At 51.5% G+C, this 20,862-nt stretch overlaps 11 protein-coding genes across 11 annotated transcripts; 9 read left to right on the top strand and 2 right to left on the bottom strand.

The window, feature by feature from the left end:
* Positions 1-1,511: 1,511 nt before the first annotated feature.
* BU25DRAFT_442227 (clathrin adaptor, mu subunit) lies at positions 1,512-3,032 on the top strand. The gene is made up of 2 exons (XM_033709283.1): positions 1,512-2,853; positions 2,905-3,032. The coding sequence occupies exons 1-2, from the start codon at positions 1,550-1,552 to the stop codon at positions 2,909-2,911; spliced, it is 1,311 nt and encodes a 436-aa protein (XP_033558179.1). The 5' UTR covers positions 1,512-1,549; the 3' UTR covers positions 2,912-3,032.
* Positions 3,033-3,650: 618 nt separating this feature from the next.
* Positions 3,651-4,548, top strand: BU25DRAFT_413875 (uncharacterized protein). Its single transcript, XM_033707149.1, has 3 exons — positions 3,651-3,876; positions 3,926-4,015; positions 4,067-4,548. The coding sequence occupies exons 1-3, from the start codon at positions 3,746-3,748 to the stop codon at positions 4,164-4,166; spliced, it is 321 nt and encodes a 106-aa protein (XP_033558178.1). The 5' UTR covers positions 3,651-3,745; the 3' UTR covers positions 4,167-4,548.
* Positions 4,505-5,431, top strand: BU25DRAFT_461485 (uncharacterized protein; the record flags this gene model as incomplete). Its single annotated transcript, XM_033710449.1, has 2 exons — positions 4,505-4,640; positions 4,692-5,431. The coding sequence occupies 2 exons, from the start codon at positions 4,505-4,507 to the stop codon at positions 5,429-5,431; spliced, it is 876 nt and encodes a 291-aa protein (XP_033558177.1).
* A 494-nt stretch (positions 5,432-5,925) lies between these two features.
* On the top strand, positions 5,926-7,002 carry BU25DRAFT_461484 (SGNH hydrolase; the record flags this gene model as incomplete). Its single annotated transcript, XM_033710448.1, has 1 exon — positions 5,926-7,002. The coding sequence occupies one exon, from the start codon at positions 5,926-5,928 to the stop codon at positions 7,000-7,002; it is 1,077 nt and encodes a 358-aa protein (XP_033558176.1).
* Positions 7,003-7,324: 322 nt separating this feature from the next.
* Positions 7,325-7,902, top strand: BU25DRAFT_165219 (uncharacterized protein). Its single transcript, XM_033700767.1, has one exon. It carries the CDS (start codon positions 7,646-7,648, stop codon positions 7,883-7,885), a length of 240 nt encoding a protein of 79 aa, XP_033558175.1. The 5' UTR covers positions 7,325-7,645; the 3' UTR covers positions 7,886-7,902.
* Positions 7,903-8,451: 549 nt separating this feature from the next.
* BU25DRAFT_349046 (putative MFS monocarboxylate transporter) lies at positions 8,452-9,956 on the top strand (the record flags this gene model as incomplete). Its single annotated transcript, XM_033703228.1, has 3 exons — positions 8,452-8,674; positions 8,722-9,080; positions 9,171-9,956. 3 exons carry the CDS (start codon positions 8,452-8,454, stop codon positions 9,954-9,956), a joined length of 1,368 nt encoding a protein of 455 aa, XP_033558174.1.
* Positions 9,957-10,661: 705 nt separating this feature from the next.
* BU25DRAFT_413871 (uncharacterized protein) lies at positions 10,662-11,987 on the top strand. Its single transcript, XM_033707148.1, is given in 5 exon segments — positions 10,662-10,722; positions 10,739-11,053; positions 11,220-11,509; positions 11,554-11,611; positions 11,672-11,987. The coding sequence occupies 4 exon segments, from the start codon at positions 10,796-10,798 to the stop codon at positions 11,855-11,857; spliced, it is 792 nt and encodes a 263-aa protein (XP_033558173.1). The 5' UTR covers positions 10,662-10,722; positions 10,739-10,795; the 3' UTR covers positions 11,858-11,987.
* A 286-nt stretch (positions 11,988-12,273) lies between these two features.
* Positions 12,274-12,618, bottom strand: BU25DRAFT_304479 (uncharacterized protein; the record flags this gene model as incomplete). The annotated part of the gene is made up of 1 exon (XM_033702042.1): positions 12,274-12,618. A coding segment is annotated over one exon (345 nt), but the record flags the coding sequence as incomplete, so codon positions are not given.
* A 2,400-nt stretch (positions 12,619-15,018) lies between these two features.
* BU25DRAFT_304747 (uncharacterized protein) lies at positions 15,019-15,231 on the top strand (the record flags this gene model as incomplete). Its single annotated transcript, XM_033702047.1, has 1 exon — positions 15,019-15,231. A coding segment is annotated over one exon (213 nt), but the record flags the coding sequence as incomplete, so codon positions are not given.
* A 711-nt stretch (positions 15,232-15,942) lies between these two features.
* On the top strand, positions 15,943-18,462 carry BU25DRAFT_477072 (uncharacterized protein; the record flags this gene model as incomplete). The annotated part of the gene is made up of 3 exons (XM_033710964.1): positions 15,943-16,317; positions 16,465-17,939; positions 18,090-18,462. 3 exons carry the CDS (start codon positions 15,943-15,945, stop codon positions 18,460-18,462), a joined length of 2,223 nt encoding a protein of 740 aa, XP_033558170.1.
* Positions 18,463-18,486: 24 nt separating this feature from the next.
* Positions 18,487-20,071, bottom strand: BU25DRAFT_493887 (uncharacterized protein). Its single transcript, XM_033711738.1, has 2 exons — positions 19,888-20,071; positions 18,487-19,834 (listed from the first exon to the last, which is right to left on the bottom strand). The coding sequence occupies exons 1-2, from the start codon at positions 19,918-19,920 to the stop codon at positions 18,833-18,835; spliced, it is 1,035 nt and encodes a 344-aa protein (XP_033558169.1). The 5' UTR covers positions 19,921-20,071; the 3' UTR covers positions 18,487-18,832.
* Between the last annotated feature and the right edge of the window lie 791 nt (positions 20,072-20,862).

The raw sequence follows: 20,862 nt of genomic DNA, 5'->3' as shown, positions 1-20,862 counted from the left end.
AGCGTTAACCTTTGAAAACGGCAGCCACTACAAACCGTATGATGCCACGTATTACGGAACTGTGAGCAATCTTGCCCACCCACCCAACTCATTTCTAGGTGCAACGCGTTTTATAGCCGTTGTCAAGTGGTACTTCCTCTTGGGCTTTCGAGCAGGGACCTTCGATGAAGTCCCTAGTATCTCACTGACTACCTCCTGGCGTGGGGATCTATAGGGTGCCTATGACGAGCTCATCGCCGCACCAGAGAGGGAGAAGCGGATGAAGCAGGAGGAAGCAAAACAGATTGAGGAAAAGAGACGTGTCGAAAAGAGGAGGCAAAAGGAGAGCCTGAATGCAGTCAAGCAAGCGAACGAGTCACGGGAAGCAACACACAGAAAACAAAGCCCAAGACCAAAACTGTCAGGTATACGCCACGCCCTCCGCCTCGCAAAGAGCCAGCGCCAACGATGGGTCATGACGGCCATGACAACACAAAGGAGCGACAGCCAAGACAGCCTTCAGGCCGTTGTAGCTCGTACCGACCTCGCGCACTTGTTAACTATTACTTTGAGTCAGGACGTCCGATGTTTGTACCAACGGCGGCTTTCAATGGTGCCACACCACCTAACTACCCTGGACCTCTTGGCCCCACCCCGTCATCATGGCACCCTCCCGGTGGCCCTCAACCATCCCACGATCGTCGAGATCGAAGAGAACCATCACCACTACGTCCTCGACCATCTGTATGAGTGCCTCAGCGAGCAGAGGCAGTTCGACCCCCTGGGCCGGATGTCAGACCCACTCCAATGTTCAAGACACCTGGAGAGCGTAGGCGATCGGGCAAAGAAGCTGTTGAGCAGAAGAGTTGTTTCATAAGTGATGGCATCGTAACCACAAGCCAGCACTCGATACGGAGGGTGAAAAGTAAACGTACTGCTGAAGGTAGCAGGCTGGTGGAATTCGAAGGTTCTTCAAACGGTCATGATCCCGACGAAGACACTGCCTCCACCGAGTAAGGAAACAAGAAGCAGAGAGGCTGACGGCGACTGGAAAGGACCGAGAAGTGGATGGCGAGTCTACACAGAAATCGACAGAATGACTCAAATGATCAATAGGCGTATGCGCGTCATCGAGGATGCGTTGTGTCCGGAGGCAACGGAAACTGTGTTTGAAAAGATCAGAAGTGTGTAGAAGATAGCAGATGCCACATGATATCAATATACTACTTCCAACATGTTGAAAGTGTGATATTGCTTGAAGGTAAGGAAAATGTGGACGGGAGTTAGCTTAAGAACGCTTTAAAACTTGGCGTACTACAACAGCCTCTGACTTGCTCCAAGCCAGTCGTATAATCCACACAAGACACTGAGAATGACACAAAAGATGCACGATGGTGACTTGTTTAATGGCTGAACGTGTGGAAGTCGCCCCCCACAGGAGACCCCTGCACTAGCGCGTGGCCCCTGCTCTCTCGTCCGCGGTCCCCTCGCAGGGAGCTTGAGACGTAAGACAACAGAAGCACGCCGCGAAACTCTCGTCACCGCGCTCCGCTTGTTTCCCGCCGCCGAAATGCTCTCCGGTATATTAATCTTCAACCAGAAGGGCGAGAATCTCATATTTCGCGCCTTCCGTAACGACTGCCGCCCACGCCTCGCCGACGTATTCCGCATCCAAGTAATCTCCAACGCACAAGTACGCTCGCCCATCCTCACGCTGGGTTCGACCACGTTCAGTCATCTAAAGCATGAGAACATCTACCTGGTCGCTGTGACCAAGAGCAACGCCAATGCCGCTCTCGTCTTCGAGTTCTTATACCGCCTAGTTGGGTTGGGAAAAGCATACTTTGGGAAGTTTGATGAGGAGGCTGTAAAGAACAACTTCGTGCTGGTGTACGAGCTGCTGGATGAGATCCTAGACTTTGGTTACCCACAGAATACTGAGACAGACACACTGAAGATGTACATCACAACAGAAGGAGTCAAGTCAGAAAGAGCCATGGAGGACTCGTCCAAGATCACAATGCAGGCGACGGGCGCCCTGTCATGGCGGCGAGCAGACATCAAATATCGCAAGAATGAAGCTTTCGTCGACGTAATCGAGGACGTCAACTTGCTCATGTCTGCAGCTGGTACCGTCCTGCGAGCCGACGTAAATGGCCAGATCATAATGCGCGCCTACCTCTCCGGCACACCAGAGTGCAAATTCGGGCTCAACGACCGCCTCACACTCGGCGAAGACAACCTCCAACAACCCTCAGGCAATAAAGCCGGCGCAAAGGCTACACGAGCAGCTGCTGGTAGCGTCACACTGGAAGACTGCCAGTTCCACCAGTGCGTGAAGCTCGGCAAGTTCGACGCAGACAGAATAATATCCTTCATCCCACCGGACGGCGAATTCGAGCTCATGCGATACCGCGCGACCGAGAACGTGAACCTACCCTTCAAAGTCCACGCCATCGTAAACGAAGTCGGCAAGACGAAAGTCGAATACAGCATTGCCATCCGCGCAAACTACGGCTCGAAACTCTTCGCTACAAACGTCGTCGTACGGATACCCACACCGCTGAACACTGCGCGCATCACAGAGCGCACATCGCAGGGCAAGGCGAAGTACGAACCGGAGCATAATAACATTGTTTGGAAGATCCCGCGGTTTACAGGGCAGAGCGAGTTTGTGCTGAGTGCGGAAGCGAGTCTGACGAGCATGACGAACCAGAAGGCGTGGTCGAGACCGCCGCTGAATCTCAGCTTCTCATTGCTCATGTTCACTAGTTCGGGTTTGCTTGTCAGGTATTTGAAGGTGTTCGAGAAGAGCAACTATAGCAGTGTGAAGTGGGTGAGGTATATGACACGGGCAGGAAACTATGAGATCAGGTAAGTTCAGGATCGTGAGAAATGGAAAGACGCATGACTGACAATATGCAGATTTTAGATAATGTATATATGGACAGGTGCCACAACCGGCGGTGCATTGATGGCGTTCGGAAAAGATATCCTTGGGCTTTGAGCCTTTCTGAAACTTGGTGCATCGAGATCACGCACTTTCAACATTGCCGCCATTGCTTGTTTTAGTTGGACGGGAATCGCTCTTGCTTGACACAATGAAACATACATACCACCGCAATTGTGAGTCATTTCGTCGAGATCACTGACTGATTAGCCACGGCAAAAGACGTATGCTGGGCTTACAGCCCACGACTCGTTAAAGCCTCTCGAGGTGAAGCCAGGGTAGATTCTAGTTGATAGAGCCCATACCGCAGACTAGAAAAGCTAATGAGCAAGCACATGTGTCGGAAATTGCATGAAGTATCCAATTGAGAGGTACAGATGTGGGCGAGCTGTTGTCATGACGATGTCCTTAGGTATATCAGCCTGCGTGTTATCATCAGGGAACGTTGATGTGTTGTGCTTGGAGTGCATGCTCAAGATTACTCCAGACTCCGGAGAACATGTGAGTCACGCAAGTCGACAAGAACGGAACGGATGAATGCCTTCAACAGGTGGAGAACAGGGAATAGGGCTGAAACGTGCAGGGAGTAAGGTTGCAAGCATGCGCGTCATGGTTCGTCGCTCGTGCTTGGAAGGTTGCCGATCGCCGTTGCCGTAGCAACGCGCTTCCCCAAACACTAAGAGCTTGAACATTCTTAACGGCTGCATTTGAACGCGTTCAGAACCCACCACGACGACCACTTCCACTGCCAGTACCACTTACATCGTCTCGATAAGCCAACATCTACAACACATCCACACACATTCACACGCAACAATGTCTGCCAACGTCCTCAGCAGCCGCGACGTCAACGCGCAAATCAAGCCTACAGCACCCTCTGACGCAAAGGAGCCTAAGAGCATGGAGTACCACCGGCAGGTGCTTGAGTCGCGCATAAAAGACGAGCAGTGAGTACGCGCAATTCCTTGCACGATGCGCAAGGCTAACAGGCAACAGAGCACAGAAGTACGTCTCTCCATCAGACGAGATTCAGTCCCCGGCCACACAGAAGCTCAGCAACTTCCGCAACAAGAACATCATGAAGAAGTAAACATGTCGAGCCTACCAGACATGAGCCCATTCCTAACAGCATTCCAGGTCGAAGCCACAGACTCTCTTCCAGAAGACCAGCACAAAGAGCTTCGAGGCGGCTAAGGGCCAGCCCATGTTCGCTGATATCCCCAAGAAGGACGACTAGACCACTGAGGCAGCATATACACATGCTGCAAGAGCTGTCTTCACACTTGCAACTTCAGTGGAGCACAGTCGGACTTTTGGTTAGGCGCTTTTTCTTTGGATCTATACCCCATGCTACGCATGCATGACAGGGTTCGGTTGGGACATGACAAGGCTCTTTGGCGTTTCGGATGAAATTTGAGGTTGGGATCTGGTACTGGGTTACGACAGACATGAGCTTGGAAGTGTACGTTACCTTGGGGAACAAGGAGTGGGATGGTGGGATGCTCTATCGATAAGGAGCATGCTGAGCCGCGCAGACGCAATTCATCTCGTGCTGCATGCTACTCACTCTCTTCCATGACTTCTTCACCTCCGAGCCAGCAATCTCTCCAAGATAAGATCGCTGACCTCGAACGGCGTCTTCGTGATGCCAAAGCACAATTAAACCAACATCACGGTGTGGCACCGCCGCACACAACTGACAATGGGGCAGGTCCGTTATCGCTGCGCACACCCGCTTTACAGTTGACTGATCATGCCTCAGCCCTTCACGCTCTGCTTCTGCTGTCCGACTCGGCGCTCCCACTGGGCTCTTTTGCCTTCAGCAGCGGCCTCGAGTCGTACCTAGCACACCACAAGCTCTCTCCGCCGTCTGCGTCACAGCTTCCGTTGTTCAACACCTTCCTCCGGCTGTCATTATCCACCCTCGCGAGCACCGCGCTCCCATATGTACTCGCAGGCTACCGCAATCCAGAGGAGATCGAAACGCTCGACAACGACTTCGATGCAAGCACACCCTGCACAGTTGCGCGACGAGCCAGCATAGCGCAGGGTCGAGCGCTGCTCGCTGTGTGGGACCGCAGCTTCAAGACGCAATACAAGAGCGCTCTAGGCAACGCAGATGCACCAGAGGGCAAACAAGCAGCCATTGACGCTTTGACAGCCTTCTCTGCCGCCCTGCGTACCTCGCCGCATGCCAATGCCCACTACGCACCGCTCTGGGGCTTGATCACGCGCATCCTCGCCGTCCCTCTGCACGAAGCCGCATATTTGTTCCTCTTCTCACATGCACGTACGGTCATGAGCGCTGCCGTGCGCGCGAGCGTGATGGGCCCGTATCAGGCGCAGGCGTTGCTGGCGAGTGCAGAGCTGCAGGACAGGATACGAGGACTTGTGGATGAAGGGTGGCAGCGCAAAGTAGAGGATGCTGGGCAGAGTGTGCCAGTCATGGACCTGTGGGTTGGTCGGCATGAGAAGCTGTATAGCCGCATCTTCAACTCATGACCCATGGCAGGCGTCACAACCCAATTGACATATACTCGAAGGCTCAGCAATACAGCATTTCGAATGATCAAGTCCCCTGTCTCGCTTTTCCTTGTCGTCCAATCGCGTTCTTAGTCGTCACCTCGTGCGGCATTCACTTGCGAGCCGCTGCGGGGAGCTTATGTCCCATGACTGCTGCCTTAACATCACCAGCAGCTGTCGTCTTCCATAGTCTTAGACTCAAGATAGGACGTTAAACCAATCAATCACCAGCAGCCCCCACAACGAATTACCCAAAACCAGGCCTTCGAACACGATAAGGCTTTGTACATGTAACCACGAACCCGTAATTACACTCGAATTTGCGGATTCTACGTGACAGCAAAGCATCCTCCCAGATGCTCCTCACGCACTGGGCCTCATGGCTCGCTACAACTAGAAAAGCGTCAAACCAATCTCCCATCAACGCAAACGACAATCTCTTGGACTCTGCAGACCTATCATGGATTCAGAACATGGCTTCCATCGGCGATTCATACGCCGCAGGTTTGGGAAGTGGAAAACGAGTGGACTTCTCGTGCTCTCGATACAACACAGCATACCCCAATATCGTACACGACTCACTCCGCATCCGAGGTTCGGATACAACTCACCAGTCCCTGGCTTGTTCAGGCGCAGATACCACCGAGATTCTGGCAAAGCAGGTGCCTGCGCTCCACATCAACCTCAATCTCATCACCATCTCCGCAGGCGGCAACGACATCGGGCTCACCCCTATACTGAGTAATTGTGTATACCAATTCTACATGGCTGACGAAGATGCGTGCCAAGAATCGATCGATGAAGCTCGAGATAAGATCGCCAACGACACACAGCTTTACCAGAACGTCACGAAGCTTATTGAAGCTGCAAAGCCATACCTGAACTCAACGCATGGCATAATATATGTCACAGGGTATACGCGCTTCTTCGGCACCGAAGACAACACATGCGACAACGTGACCTGGGCCGTGTGGCGCAACGTCGAGCGTAGCAAGCAATACCTTAAGCTCGAAATGCGTCAGGCACTCAACGACATGGTACTGTCTGTCAACGCAGTGCTGCGCAGAGCAGTAGAAGCTGCAGGTCCCAAAGTCCGCTTTGTTAACTATGATACACGCATCGCAGCGCTGCGAGGCCGGTACTGCGAGCTCGGCGTTCACGAACCAGACCCAAATCGCTCGGGTCTGTTCTTCTATGAGTGGGACACAGTTGACAGAGGCGAGAATAAGACCGGTCTGCAGAACAGTACTGGGGATGGTGTACCGAAGGGGTCGTTTGAGAGTGGGATTGCTGAGCAGATAAACAAGACGCTGCATGAGCACCCCAACTGGAGCTTCGATCCGAACAAGGGGTTTGTCAAGAAGAACAAGACCGCAGTGGAAGAGGAAGGTATAATCGAGGATACTATCCATTGGCTGATTCCTGATTCCTACAAGAGGGTGTTCCACTTGCGCCCCGAAGGACACTGGATCATCGCTGGCATGTTGTGGAACGATCTGAAGGCCTACACACTGGGCAAAGAGAAGCCAACGGAAGTCGAAGAGTCGTAATTGGCGTAGCAATGGTCCATTCCATCGGAGGTTACAGATCGCCCTTCGGAGTTTGGTTCCACCCTTTTTGTGAACCACGGTTCGGCATAATCGAGTCATCTACCAGGCACATAAGATATCTCACAAAGTCTTCGACACTCAATCCACTGAAAACGAACAACAACCCACACATAAGCCCAACTCCAATCCGAAGAAGTCGTGGCAATCTACGTCACATCCCATCACCAGCCAAGATGCCACCAAAACGCAAAAACACCCGCACTATCTATATTGAAACCCCCACAACTCCCTTCTCTATAGTATTCTTCTACCACTCGGACTAAAAGCTCTACGGCGTCTTCTGCTAGTGGAGACCATTCCCCAGCACGACCCCCGCCGGCATCCTCCTCATCGCCAACAAGCCGTCCACTCCCGCCATACTCACCAAAGACGGTAACAGCATCATGTTTTCCTGCGCTGAACAAGCGTACATGTTCTGCAAGGCGCTCTGCTTCGGTGATGAGGAGTTGTTTAAGAAGATACTGGCGACGTCGGATCCAGCAGAGCAGAAGAAATTCGGCAAGACCGTGAAGGAGTTTACAGCCGCAGAGTGAGATGAGGTCAGATCTCGCGTCGCACGGATAGGAAACTGGTATAAGTTCACATGCGCGACATCTTACTCGGAACGGAAGACAAGAAGCTTGCTAAGGCAGGGAGGAGGGATAGGGTTTGGGACATCGGACATCAAGCGCATGACGCTGAGAAATATGGGCAGAACTGGGGGCAGAACAAGTTGGGGAAGGCGTTGATGGCGGTCGGTACAAGGATTAGGGAGGTGGGATTGAGGGAGAGGGAGACGGGGATGCCGGTGGACTGGGATTGGGGATGGTGGGGAGGGGGATGAGGTTGAGGCAGAACTCAAATTGTGTAGTATGCGTTAGGACGAAGATAGAGCAGAAAATGAGAAATAAATGAAGAAAAGAGAAGCGTATGTCCAGAGATGGCAATCTATAGTTCCGGGATCTTCGATGTTCAGGGTAAATTCGGCTGGGTGAATTCGCACAGTAGACGAATCATGCATCAGACCAGTGATCTGCGCTTGCACCGTGACGCTGCTGACATGTATATCAAAGGGCGTGTTGCGACATGGCCCTTGTAGCTTTTAGGAAAGCGCATGCGGTCGGCGTTCGGAGTAACCTCTGCTAGCCTACATAAACCCTCGCCCGCCGTGGCAAAGATAATGGACTCGAGAGAGGCAGGGCCTCGAAAGAAGAGCTCAATATCCTAGATAGTACTGGCTAAGAATAAACGACAGAAAGCAACATGACGACCTTCCATCCTGGCTACGAACCTGAGTCTTCTCAAGCGTCAGCTGCACGTCGAAATTCCAAATTCATTGAGCTCGACCCCATCAACCGTCTCCACGATGAAGCAGCGAACAACGCATCCGCCCAACCATCACTATACGACATGAAATCTGCCCTAACAACGACCCAACCAGGTGATACAACGGAAGCATCAACCCCACGCCGGACTACCATCTACGACTCTAACATCGAGCTCAACGCCATCAATCCGCGCCACTCTGAAGCTGTTGGAACCGCACCGGAATTCTCCCTTCCACCAGTCGACAGAGGCAAAGACGCATGGCTCTTCCTACTCTCAGCTTTCATCCTAGAGATCCTAGTCTGGGGTACTCCCTCCTAACCACCCCTGTCTCCATGACGCTAACACACCCAGGCTTCCCCTTCGCCTATGGCATCTTTCAAGAATACTACACCTCGCACCCGCCCTTCGAAGGCGAGCACAACATCGCCATCATCGGCACATGCGCTATGGGGCTCATGTACCTCTCCTCACCCCTAGTCTTTGGTATGCTTGCTTGGTATCCCAAGTTAAGGAGGCCTTGCATCCTGATTGGACTGATTATCATGTGTTTGTCGCTGGGACTGAGTAGTTTGAGCACAACAGTTCCGCATTTGATTGCGAGTCAGGGCGTGTTTTATGCAATTGGAGGTGCGCTGTGTTATAGTCCGGCCATTACGTTTATGGATGAGTGGTTTGTGAAGAGGAAGGGGATGGCTTTTGGGATGATGTGGGTAAGTCTCGATTCTCTTACACTCATCGCCTGCCTCTACCTCATCGCACCCTGTACAAACATCGACTGACAAAACTGACCTCCACCGCAGGCAGGCACTGGCCTAGGCGGCGTCATACTCCCGCTCCTCCTACAATTCCTCCTCAACAAATACGGCTTCCGCACCACCCTGCGCGTCTGGGCGGTCGTTCTCTTCGCCGCAACCGCCCCCTTATACATGTTCCTCAAGCCTCGTCTGCCGGTTGCTCAAACCACTAATCATCGAGCCTTCAACCTATTCTTCCTCAAGAACAAAAGTTTCCTGCTCCTCCAACTCGGCAACATCCTCGAGGGCTTCGGTTACTTCGTACCCTCCATCTACCTCCCCACCTACGCCAAATCGCTGGGCGCATCAAACAGCGTCTCAGCCCTGACACTCATCTTGATCAACATCGCCGCCGTCTTCGGGTGTGTGGTCATGGGCTGGATAGTAGACCGTTGGCACATCACAACCTGCATCTTTGTCTCAACAGTCGGCTCCACACTCTCCGTCTTCCTCCTCTGGGGCTTCTCAACGCATCTCTCCCTGCTGTTAGTGTTCTGCGTCATGTATGGCCTGTTTGCGGGGAGCTACACCACGACGTATCCGGGCATTATGAAGGTGGTTAGCAAGAACCAGCAGACGGCGGATCCGACGATGGTGTTTGCGGTGCTGGTCGCGGGGAGGGGTATTGGGAATGTGGCCTGTGGGCCAGTGAGTGAGGCGCTGATCAGGGCTGGGGAGGTGGGGCAGAAGGGTCTGTATAACAGTGAGTATGGGCCGCTTGTGTTGTTTACGGGGATTAGTGCTGCGTTGGGTGGGTTGAGTTGCTTTGGGAGGAAGCTTGGGTGGTTCTGAGGGGCCGTTGAGTGAAGTAATCGATGCAAGCGCAATTTGCTACAGTTTACGAACAGAACTGATCTTCCGTGTATTCAGCCTGGAGCCCTTCAGCGCGCTAAGATTGCAGCGGAGGCTCTCTGCAATGTGTTCGAAGTCAATGTAGAATAGAATCATCCTTTCATCATCCCATGTGTTCTTTCTCAATCCTCTCGAGATACAACCATTGAAAGCCTCTTCTTTGATGGATTCTATATCGATATCATATATGTAACTAGATAATTACGTGGCTCTGACCTCGACTACTGATGGTTTCCTTCGAGGTCCCTCTGCCCTTGTCTGGTTTTCCCCCTATCAGAGCATGAACGAAGACAAAGTTGCGCACCTCGGCGGGTCTAAGAGATGTAAGAAAAGCAAATGAAGCTGTGCTGAAGATCTGAAAATCTTACAGTCCTGATGTGGTGCACTCTGAAGTTTCCGAATGGGAGGGCTTCGGTGTATTGCTTACACCGCGATACGGCGCCTACTGATCGAGCTTAGCTTAAGTACAATATGATAAGCTCATCCATGATGACAAGGTCTTCTGGAAGTGTTCATGAACAATTGCTAATTCCAGCAATGAAGCATGCGGGGGTACGTGGCATTGGTCGTGCTTGTTGCCGGCTGCCTGTCGCACCACCACGATCGTCGACATGGACCGAGCCACCACCGTGTTCATCATACAACCCATTTCAACGCGTTGTCCAGAGCGATAACTACGAAAAAACTCGATTCGTCAACAAGCTAACTGTCTTGTGAAGTGTCCGAGCCTACATCTTGCCACGACTGTGTACACACGAAGCCTACAGCTCAAAGCGATCATGGCTTGGGTGCCTGCTCAACTACCTTACCTCAAACCGCCCAACCTACTACCGGACCCTCTACCTATTGGATCTCGTTTCTTTGAATCAACAGCCGTGTTTCGGGACGATACATCCTATCACAGGGTGGTTGCGGTCGAGCCTCACTTCACTGTCAAATACGGACGGGGTGTTAAGGAGATCGAAGGCCAGGTACTTCTATTTCTCGAGCACCACCTAGAAGCTTGCCATGGGTTACCGAAACTGTCACGGTTCAGGGTGCTCCTGCCTGTCGAACCTCACCTGCCATGAGAGTGACTGCCACGTCACACTAGCATTGTTTACAGCTACTCACCTATATGTACTGTCCGTAGCTTCACCCAATACAATTCCAGTTCAACCCATCAATTCTTCCTATATGCGCACTGTCCACGCTTCACGACAGAAACTCTACGCAATGTATCGTATAGCAAGTACGGGCCATGTCTGCCTGATCATGCAGCGCATGCCTGGTGTGTCACTCAATCAATTGTGGCCTACCCTCAAGGACTTCGAAAAATCCGATATTTGTACCCAATTGAACGAAATTGCTACATCAATCCGAAGTATCCCAGCTCCTTCGCTCTACAGAAGTATTGACCAAGGCCGGTTCCACCATTATCTGTGCTACAGCTCCGATGCTGACAAAGAAATATGTGGTCCATTCGACTCAAAGACAACTTCGATGCGGCACTGGTAAAGCGTCTCCGGTCTGCTTCGGCACAGATGAAGAAGCATAGCTTTAAGGCAGACTTCTATGAGAAAAATCTTGGAAGGACATTAGTTGGTCATAAGCCGGTTTTCTCGCATTCAGATCTGCAAAGAAAAAACGTGATAGTGCATTGGGATACATTGTAGGGCTTAACCGTCAGCCTAGTAGATTGGGAGGAGGCTGGCTGGTTCCCGGCTTATTGGGAATACTTCACTGCCCTGCAAGGTGTACAATGGGATGACGACTGGTCCCAGCGTATCGAAGATATTATGGAACCTTGGGTCAGCGAAGCGGCAGTCATGAAAATGGTGCATCAAGATCTAATATTCTGAGCGATAATGTTTTCATTTGCTGGCTCTTTGATATGTCTCAGCTGGCTAAGCTCAGAGCCATCCAACGGAATTGTGCTACAGCAAACCGAATATAAAATAAACTAGTAATACAAGACATAATCCATCCAGAGGTTAATGACAACCTGTCTCAACTTTCAACTTTACTTCACAAAGTCGCGTTGTAGTTGCCTAGTCGTTTCTCAGGCATGTCACTGCCAGAACCACCCCTGCCCGTTCCAGTAACGGTAACGCTTCTCAACTTCATCCCATACCCAACCTGTACTCACCGCCGCAGCGGTAGTTGCGACTTGGGCAGTCTGCGCGTGGCTACTACCTCCCCCTAACGGAGCTCGGCCTAGATCGTTGTGCAGCAGCTGATACTGATACAACGCTGGGAGGGCTCGTTGTTTGGTCCATTTGGTACACTTGATGTACGGGGGTTTCTGCTCATTGGCTTCGTAGAATGACCCATTTGGTTTGATTTGCTCAGTGGCCATGGTCTTAGGATTGAATGCCCTCTGACGATGAGGTGGCGGCACTGTCTGCAGCAGTTGGTCCAAACGCTCTGGGTAGTCTTCGAGGCGGATACGTCCGAGGTGGGTCTTTGCATAGTAGGTCTGGGATAGTTCTGGGTTTCGCCCTGATTTGTTTTCACATCTCCTACCCGAGACCAAATCGCTAGTAACGTGAAAGATTTGCCCTCCACCGTCTGCTTGCGTTTCGACAAAGAGAACACTGTGATATCTTGGCTCATTACCCATCAATATCAGAGGACATGTACCCCAATGTCGAGACAAGCCAGCTTTCGCATGTTAGAAAGTGCGACATAATGGGATACTGGCAGCTTGACGTACCTACGCAAGCTCACAAGCGTTCTCAACACTCGCTTGTAGTTAATAAATGTCGCTTCACTGAGACCTGCCGGGCAGTGATTGGCGCTGAGACCGATATTAAGAGCGAAATTAATGCCCATGTCTAGGAAACAGTCAATGCATGTTACACTAGAGCACTGCAATCTTTCGGGGCGCGCTCCACGTACCGACATAGGTAAGCGCTACTGTCGCGTGTCCGATAGTGTCAAAGACACACAAAGCTGCGTTTTACCTCGCCTACTCTATGGCAGCGAGGCATGGTACGGTGGCCGCACAAAGGATCCACACAACAGTACGTGGCGCGAAGACTGTCAGCACGCGGCTTGGGTGGCATGTTGCAACTATTGAGAAAACTCTAGCCTTTGCAGCAAGAGGAGTACTTTCGGTGTACCGAACTACCCCTACAGCTGTCCTCTTCCGGGAAGCTGGCCTCCCATCTGGGAACGTTGCACCTGAGAGCGCTAAGCTACGTTTTGCTGTGCACCTCCAGACGATTGACTACAATCACCCTCTAGCTCAACGCGTAGAGAAACCGATCATACGACGTAGTATCGGAGCTGACAGACCACAGCAGCCACGGACTATGGGTTCTTCTCGAAACACCTGTGGCAGGCATGGCTAGCGCGCGGGGAAAGGCTCGGGATGACGACGATATCTTCCGCTCACCAAACCCTCATACAAATGAGATACTGAGCTCATTCAAGACCTTCTGAATCGTTCTGAATACATTTTGAGGCTCTGTTTTGACCTATCGTGAGCTTTCTTGGTGTTGTGATGCCGTCAACGCGTTCAAAGAAGCCTGCAGCCGTATTGGCAGCCGCGCAGGAGCCGCCTGCCTCGCCTGTTACACCCGCACCTGCACAGAATCGTAAGCGGAAGCAAACTCGACAGTTTGTGGAAGGGTTGAGAGTATTGATTCTTTTAAATATTGGCTGGAATTGATCGGGACTATATAGTAGAAGGCAGTAGCAGTGAAGGGTGGGAAGCAAACTGAACTAACCAAATGAGCTGGACAGTCACTGCAGCAGACCGCTAGCAAACACAATCAGTGCATACCCCAAAGAAGAAGAAGAAGAAGAAGAAGAAGGCACCACAGCAGAGCCGGTTCGCGGCAGACGCACATTCGGAGGAGACCATAACTGGCTATAGCAATGGCGAGGATGAGTAAGGTGGGACAGCTGAATTGGGTGACCCTGCGCCGGAGGAGGTTGTCGCTGCGCGTGCTGCTGTTGACGAATTCGTAGCTGTTGCCAGCGTCCGCTTACATGCTGCTTCAATGATGACAAGCCAGTTCTTGACATTGCTGATAGCGCGGAGGATGTGAAAGTGCGCTCTCTCATGTTGGGACACCTCTGGCGATGGGTTGATCGTGTCGTGGAGGAGCTGAAGCCGCGCGCTGTCTCTTTAGTCAATCTCTGCGCTTCAGTCTATCCGAGAGGTCTTCATAAGACTGACCGTCAGCAGAAGAGGATAGCAAGAGATGAATGGGCATTGTGGGGGGGGGGGGGGTTTCAACACCTCGCTAAGCACGTTGGCTTCAATAATCGCGACAGCGGCAAGGCATTGTGTGTTGATTTTGATCTGGTATTGGAGAAAGCTGCTGAACAGTAGCAGCTACAACAGCCGCCTCTGCCTGTTCAGAATCAGCGTGCGCGGCCATTGACCGCAACGATGCTGCAGGAGCGTGCGCTGGGTGGTGTAATAGCAACGGAGAACGAGGCAACGCCTAGAGTACCTGCTATAAGCGATTAATGGCGTTGTATGGATCGCGGGTGTTCTAACTGGACTCATGTATGTGTTGAGGTCGTGTCTTAAGCAAAGCTCGTAAGCACTAGTCGGGTTGGTTCTCAGGGATGAGTGTAGCGTGAAGGAACAAGGGGTTGATCACTTAAGCGATGCTCGGAGTGATCAGGGGTAGACGTCTAGTCGAAGACTGTGACGGCTGGTAGCAATGAGTAGTACAGAATAGACTGTCTGGCTCGAGAGCGGTTGAGATTCCAATAACAAAGTTGATTGACGAGGTTGAACACGAACCATAAGGGTTGTGTTCCTACTTGCTTATATACAGTCCACCAGATCTGCTCGTTGACGAGCTCGTCATGTGAGTCTGCCTGAACCTGTTAGGCGCCGGCCGGGCGGCCTTGTCGTGCTGTGCCTTCCCCCAGGCTTCCGTGTTTGGTTGATGGTTACTTATTGCCCGTTGTCCTATCGTGGGACGTGGGATCGTAACAGCTCCAAGGCAGAGGCAAGAGCGGCCGCTTTGGTGCGGCACACGAGGTCATCCCAGTGTTTGACTATCTACTCAACACGTACGAGAACATTGCCACGGCGTTTGAATCAGTTGACTACGAAGCTTACAACACACCTGAAGACCACCTTGCAATCAACGTACGCGCTGGCTGGAATAAGCTAGATGAATACCACAGCAAGCTCGCTGACTTGCCGTACTACTACATTGCCACACTCCTCCACCCGTACTATAAGCGATACTATGAGAACGCGTGGGTGGATAAGAGCGAGCTTTTGGCTAGATACCACGCTGGCTTTATGCGCGTTTGGGGCACCTACAAGCCGCAGGAAGCACCTCTTCGGCGGCCAAAGCCAGCAGCGGATAGCTCAATTGACGACGCAATTGACGCTTTCGCTAACTACAAAGTAGCTGGCGGCGATGCTGCACTCAATGAGTACGAGAACTGGCGGGGGTATGAGCCACGATGGACGCGCGAGTACTACTTCAGCGATGAATAGATGTGTGAGTGATCGGAGAGGTTCGGTTCCAGGCCCATGGTGGATGCGAAGGTTGGAGTTTGTCCCAGAGACTAGACTTGCAGTATCTGGGCCGGGTGTGGAGGCCAGCACCACTACTCCCAGGGCTAGGAAGGTGAGAGATGAAAAATGAGCCATGATCTTTCTTGAAACCCGAGTCTCTACAGAGCTGAGTGATCTTTATCATCGGAGTGACGGTCCATGTTCCCCGGAATCGGTACTCGGTCTCATTGGTACTCGCCTCTCGCAAAATCAACGCATCGCAAATCCGCATACTGTACCTTCGTCCCTGAGAACCGAGAGAACGTCTACTGCACACGATTTAAGTAGGGCGCTTTGGAATCACTAACCATCTCAAATCTAAACTTGTAGAAAAACTCCAATTTTACTATCTTGAGCCGGACTCAAAGTTTTTTCATCGTCCAACATTACAGCATCTCATACATTATGTCAACAGATATTCAGGCTCCTGTGACTGCTTCGACTTCCTCAAGCGTTCTCTCGGGAACGAATGCAAAGCAAGACAAAAAGGGAAAGGGAAAATTGCGAATTGAGGATAAGAGAGACACAGATGGCAACGAGAGTGAAGCATCTGTCGGGGAGTCACGCAGAAAAGCCAAAGCAAAGACAGCCAAACGAATCGAAAGAAAGGGCACTGAGGAAGTGCAGAGCGATACCTCACCCGACAACGATGAAGAGAGTGCCGCAGTCGACGAAAGCGAGCTGTCTTCTCACAGCGAATCAGAAAGGGATGCGAGCGCCGATGAGAAGACTAGGACTGCAAGGAGGGGGGAGAAGAATGCAGCCAAGAAAGCGCGAAGGGTAGGGCACTCGAAAGACTAACATGACCAGAAAGACGCCGCAGATAAGAAGCAAGCCGCTGCCACAGCCAACGAAGGCTTCTCAAATTACATGAAGAAGCGATCTGAATGAGCAGCTCCCAAAAAACGACCTGCACCAGTCGAGAAGGAATGGCGAGGTCTGTACCGTTTGCTTAGCCACCAGTGGAAAGAAGGCGGCAGAGCCGAACTATCAGGATCGAAGGTAGAGATTTTCAAGCAAGCGAACCAGAGGATCGAGCGATACTGCGACAAAATCTTGAACGCGGATGTAGCATTCAACACCAAAGCCGAGGCACTTTATCGAGTGAGGTTGAAGAAACTTGAGGAAGACCTCATTCGTAAACCAGAGAGCCACAAGATGCAACGAAGGAAGGCGTTGCATACCCATTGTATCAAGGAAGCAAGACGGCCATCAAGAGAAGACCTACTCAAGAAGTGGAAGTTTCCAAATGATGAGCTCTGTGCCCAGATCTACGCGATAGAAATAGGACTAAAGGAACTCGACGAACTGCCTTCTGGAGAAGCGTACAACAAGAAAATTGCAGACTACGAGCAACGACTCGCAGCAAGTCAGCCTGGTTCAAAGGAGTACACTAATTTGACAAATAAAAAGACCCACAAGCAGAAGTCGCTAGCGATTCGAAGACAAAAAACAGAGAAGCTCCTTCAGACCGCCCTAATCTGTCTGGATAACCTAGAAGGGAAGGGTATTCCACCTTCTCAAGTCCTAACCGATCGCACGAACTCTGTGTTCCAAGATTTTTTCTCGCTTTCTCGTGAGAACACGGAGCTATTCAACGCACTGAAAGCAGATATGGAACGACCAACGTTGGAACAGCTAGATAAATGGGATGTGGCTACCAAACCAATGTGCGATTTTGCCTCCTGCGTCAGCGATGAGGCCATGTCCACAGAGCAAAACATTGTGAGAGCAGGAAACCTGATCAAGGATTTGGAGAGGATCGATAAGCATATCGAAGTTCTGGGAGAGACAAAAGGGAAAAATTGTTTGCCTATGTCTATACTATGCGAGATGCTCGAGCAGTACAAGTCGGCACATTACGAGCAAGTACAGCTCAACGTCACGAGACTTATAGAGCAGCTCCGTCGGCATGAGGCAGCGGTGGATGTGGTGCGCGCTATAGAGTTCGGAGAGTCTCTGAGCGGCCCTGTGACCGATCCAGAAGATGCTGCTAACGCGGGTATCGAAGCTGCATCAAAACCGACTGTCAGAGCGGCAGCAAACGGGACTAGTGCAGCTGCCACAAATCCCGTTGCTGGAGTCTCACTAGTTGCCGGTACCGATCTCTCAGACGAATACCTCCGAAATATTGACATCACGTCACTGGAGTTGGGATCAAACATCGCTGAGGTGTTTCAATATGAAAATGGGATGACGGAGCATGGGCCTCTCGTTGCGACGAGACTTTGGACAACAGAGAACGCAGGGCAGAATCGCTATATTGTAAACGCCGGACTTGACAAACCAGGAATGGAGTATCTCAAGGTTTTCAGAGGAAGTGACTTGGGGCCAGGCGGTGCGGAACAGCTAGCGGATCAGAACGTGGTCGACTTTGATCTCAAGCAACACAATAAGGATGTGTAAGGGGACCACCCAATTGTCAAAATTGGTCTGGTCGCGATCATGCCTCAAGCCCAGGGCTATGTGCGCCGTGGAGCAAAGGAACGCCGTCCAGATTCTTACATTCGGGTGGAGTACAAGAACAAACCAAAACCAGACATGCTTTGCAGGTCGCAATGGGTTCAGCTGGCAGGCAAATTTGGCGAGAAACATTTCTCGGTTTTGGAAGCGGCTTACATCAAGACGCAGCTATATTTCGAGGCATGTAAAGTTCAAAAGCTTCATCTGGAGACCAAGCAGCCTCTAACCGCCGACGACCTTCGAGGGCGCCCCTGGCTTTTCCCGGAGACTGATCAGAACATATCCAGTAAAGGCAGCACTAGTGGGAGCGTTGAGACGGAAGATGATGACGATGAGGATGTTACGAATGGGGTCACAGTTGATGCCGGTGCTTTCTCTGCTAACACGACTGATCCTTTCAAGAAACCTCGGGCAAACCTTGCAAACATCACGCAAGCATCCTCAAGCCCTGGTAACCTGTAGATGGAATCACTGATGTAACTTAGTGTGTAATCTAAGTAGCGTGCCATAATCAATTCATGCAGCATTAAATTTTAATGCGCCCGCTTCCGCATCGTACGTTTCTACGAATACTACATATCGGGACGGGCCCGACCCGACCGTGTATAAGGCAAAGGATCAGGGATGATGGCATCGCGACCTGGCGCGGTTCTGCAGCACGTTGCACGGGTTAGCAACTGAGAACTGGCAGGTGTCAATGTAAGAGTGAATGTTGAGTGTAGAGACATCTAACAAGGCTAGATCCCGACAGGTGTCGTCAGATGTTTTGAGCCTGGAGAGTCTATGGTTCTTGCACCAGTCCCTATGTCGCGTGTATATTCATTCTTGGTAGTCATACAGGGTCCAATGTAGCTGAAGTCAAATGTCCTTGCTTCTGTGTCTTTGTAGTCATGGCACCAGCGTTGTTCACATGAGCGATTTGCGTGTCTGTGAATGCTTTGTCAGTGTCGGAGAGTAGACCCGGTAAGCCAACGAGCAGGTTGAAGAGGGCAATCAGAGCCATCAACACCACGAAGCATATCGGCCCAACAAGTGAAAAGACTGTAAACCCGTACGATGCTCGCTGGAAGTCTGCATTCTTTCCTAGTTTCTCCGTCGCGAGCCCAACTTGCATGGCTGTCAGCACGAAGGCAGCAAAGATAAATAGAGACACGTTCGTTATGCGGTTGATGGCGTTCAGCCGCGAGAGGCGAAGCTCACCGCGATGGAAACGAGAATGTACGTCGCGCAACCGAATGTTCTTGTGGAGCTCTCTTGCGAGCTCTTTCCACTTTTTCCATGTAATGGCAGAACCATCCGACTCGAGAGGCAGTAGATGCTTCTCATTAGCGAAAAAGTAGTCGCTTTCTGAAGACACTAGGCAGATGTATGAATAAAGCAGACCGAGCGCAGCCTGCCTTGGCCCTTTTATACACGTCGTCATTGCGGTAGACTTTCGACCAGGCAGCTGACATTTGCAGCCAGGAGAACATTCTAGATGATCCTTCCAGAAAGACGGGTCGAGAATAAAGCGCGGCAGCGCTTTTACATATAGGGTTCCATTGTCAGCCCATATCAGGTGCAGGTCTAGACGATCCACAAGAGCGATTTGACGACCTATGGCAATTTGGTGGTGAAGCTGTGTTGGTGGGCGTCTCGATCCAGCTAACCAGAGGTGCCTCACGATTCCATCTAGGTCCCCGACGGACAGCTCTGTCCTTAGAAAGTGAGGAACGTCTTTGGTGGGATCTCCGACTCTGCGACGCTTGTGTGCTCCGTTGCCTTGACTGTAATGGTAAAGTGCTGGCAGAACGTCACCACTCGCCACTTCATCGTTGAAAACTTTGGTGATGAACTATGAAGTACATCAGCTCTCTTCGCATTTCCGATGTCGATATTGTCACTCACTGGGCGACATTCCGAAGGACTTGGGCTAGCCATTTCAAGACTGGTCTCCTTGGTCAGCCGGCCACTTCTCCTCGCCCTCTTGGAATGTTTGTTAATGCAGCACCGTATGTTCGTGAAGAGGCCGCCGACGCCTATATCAGATCAGGCCGCTTAGGTTGGATGAAAGACTGATTTCTTATTCCGAGAGTGGCGGTGCAGCTGACACAATCTCTGAGGCATGTTGCAGCCGCTGCCAGCTGGCTGCGCCATTCGGTTAGGACAGCCAAATCGGGTCGAAGAGCCAATGAGCGATCTGGGCATTCGGTTGTACCGTGTCCGTGCGCGTAATGCGCGGATTCGCGTAATGCGCCGAACCACCAAAATAGGTCCACCAAAAATGAGGCTGTAGAGCCACACACAATGGTTATTATCATGAGATTTTCTGGTGGAGTAGTCTATAGACCTATATGAACAAGTTCCTCACTCAAACTTTTGTGGCACTCTGATTGGGCGGCCGCGGCTGTTGTATTTTGCCGGAGGGGATGGGGAGCGAGGCGCGGCAGCAGCACGACTACGGGCAGCTGCACTACCACGATTCTGCTTCTTCCTGGGTGCTGCAACCTCTGAGGCCTTGCGCTTGCCTCTTTGGGACAATTGTATAGGTTTCTTGGTGTTGCGCTCCCTCTGTTGACGCTCTTTTTCGGCCTTGCGTTTGGCAACCTCCTGAGCCTTCTCAGCCTTCCGCTGCTCACGCTCTTCCTTCTCCCTCAACTTCTGCTCACGCCTCTCCTGTGCAATCTTCTCCTTGTACAGCTTATTGGCGTGCCTCAGTTTAGCCATCTCTGCTTTTTTGAGCACCTCTGCCTTCTGCTCTTGTTGTTTTGCCTTCTCACGTGCGCGTGCTTTCTCTACTCTACTAGGAGAGTAAAACTCGGCTCCACCGTGGTAGTCCTTGTGACGCTGAAGCTCAAGAGGCTTGCTCTTCTTCTTGTGCTT

This window comes from Macroventuria anomochaeta (genome assembly GCF_010093625.1).
Source record: "Macroventuria anomochaeta strain CBS 525.71 unplaced genomic scaffold BU25scaffold_33, whole genome shotgun sequence".
NCBI classification, from domain to species: Eukaryota; Fungi; Ascomycota; class Dothideomycetes; order Pleosporales; family Didymellaceae; genus Macroventuria; species Macroventuria anomochaeta.
Note: the sequence above shows the minus strand (reverse complement) of the source record. Positions and strands in the feature narration are given on the sequence as shown.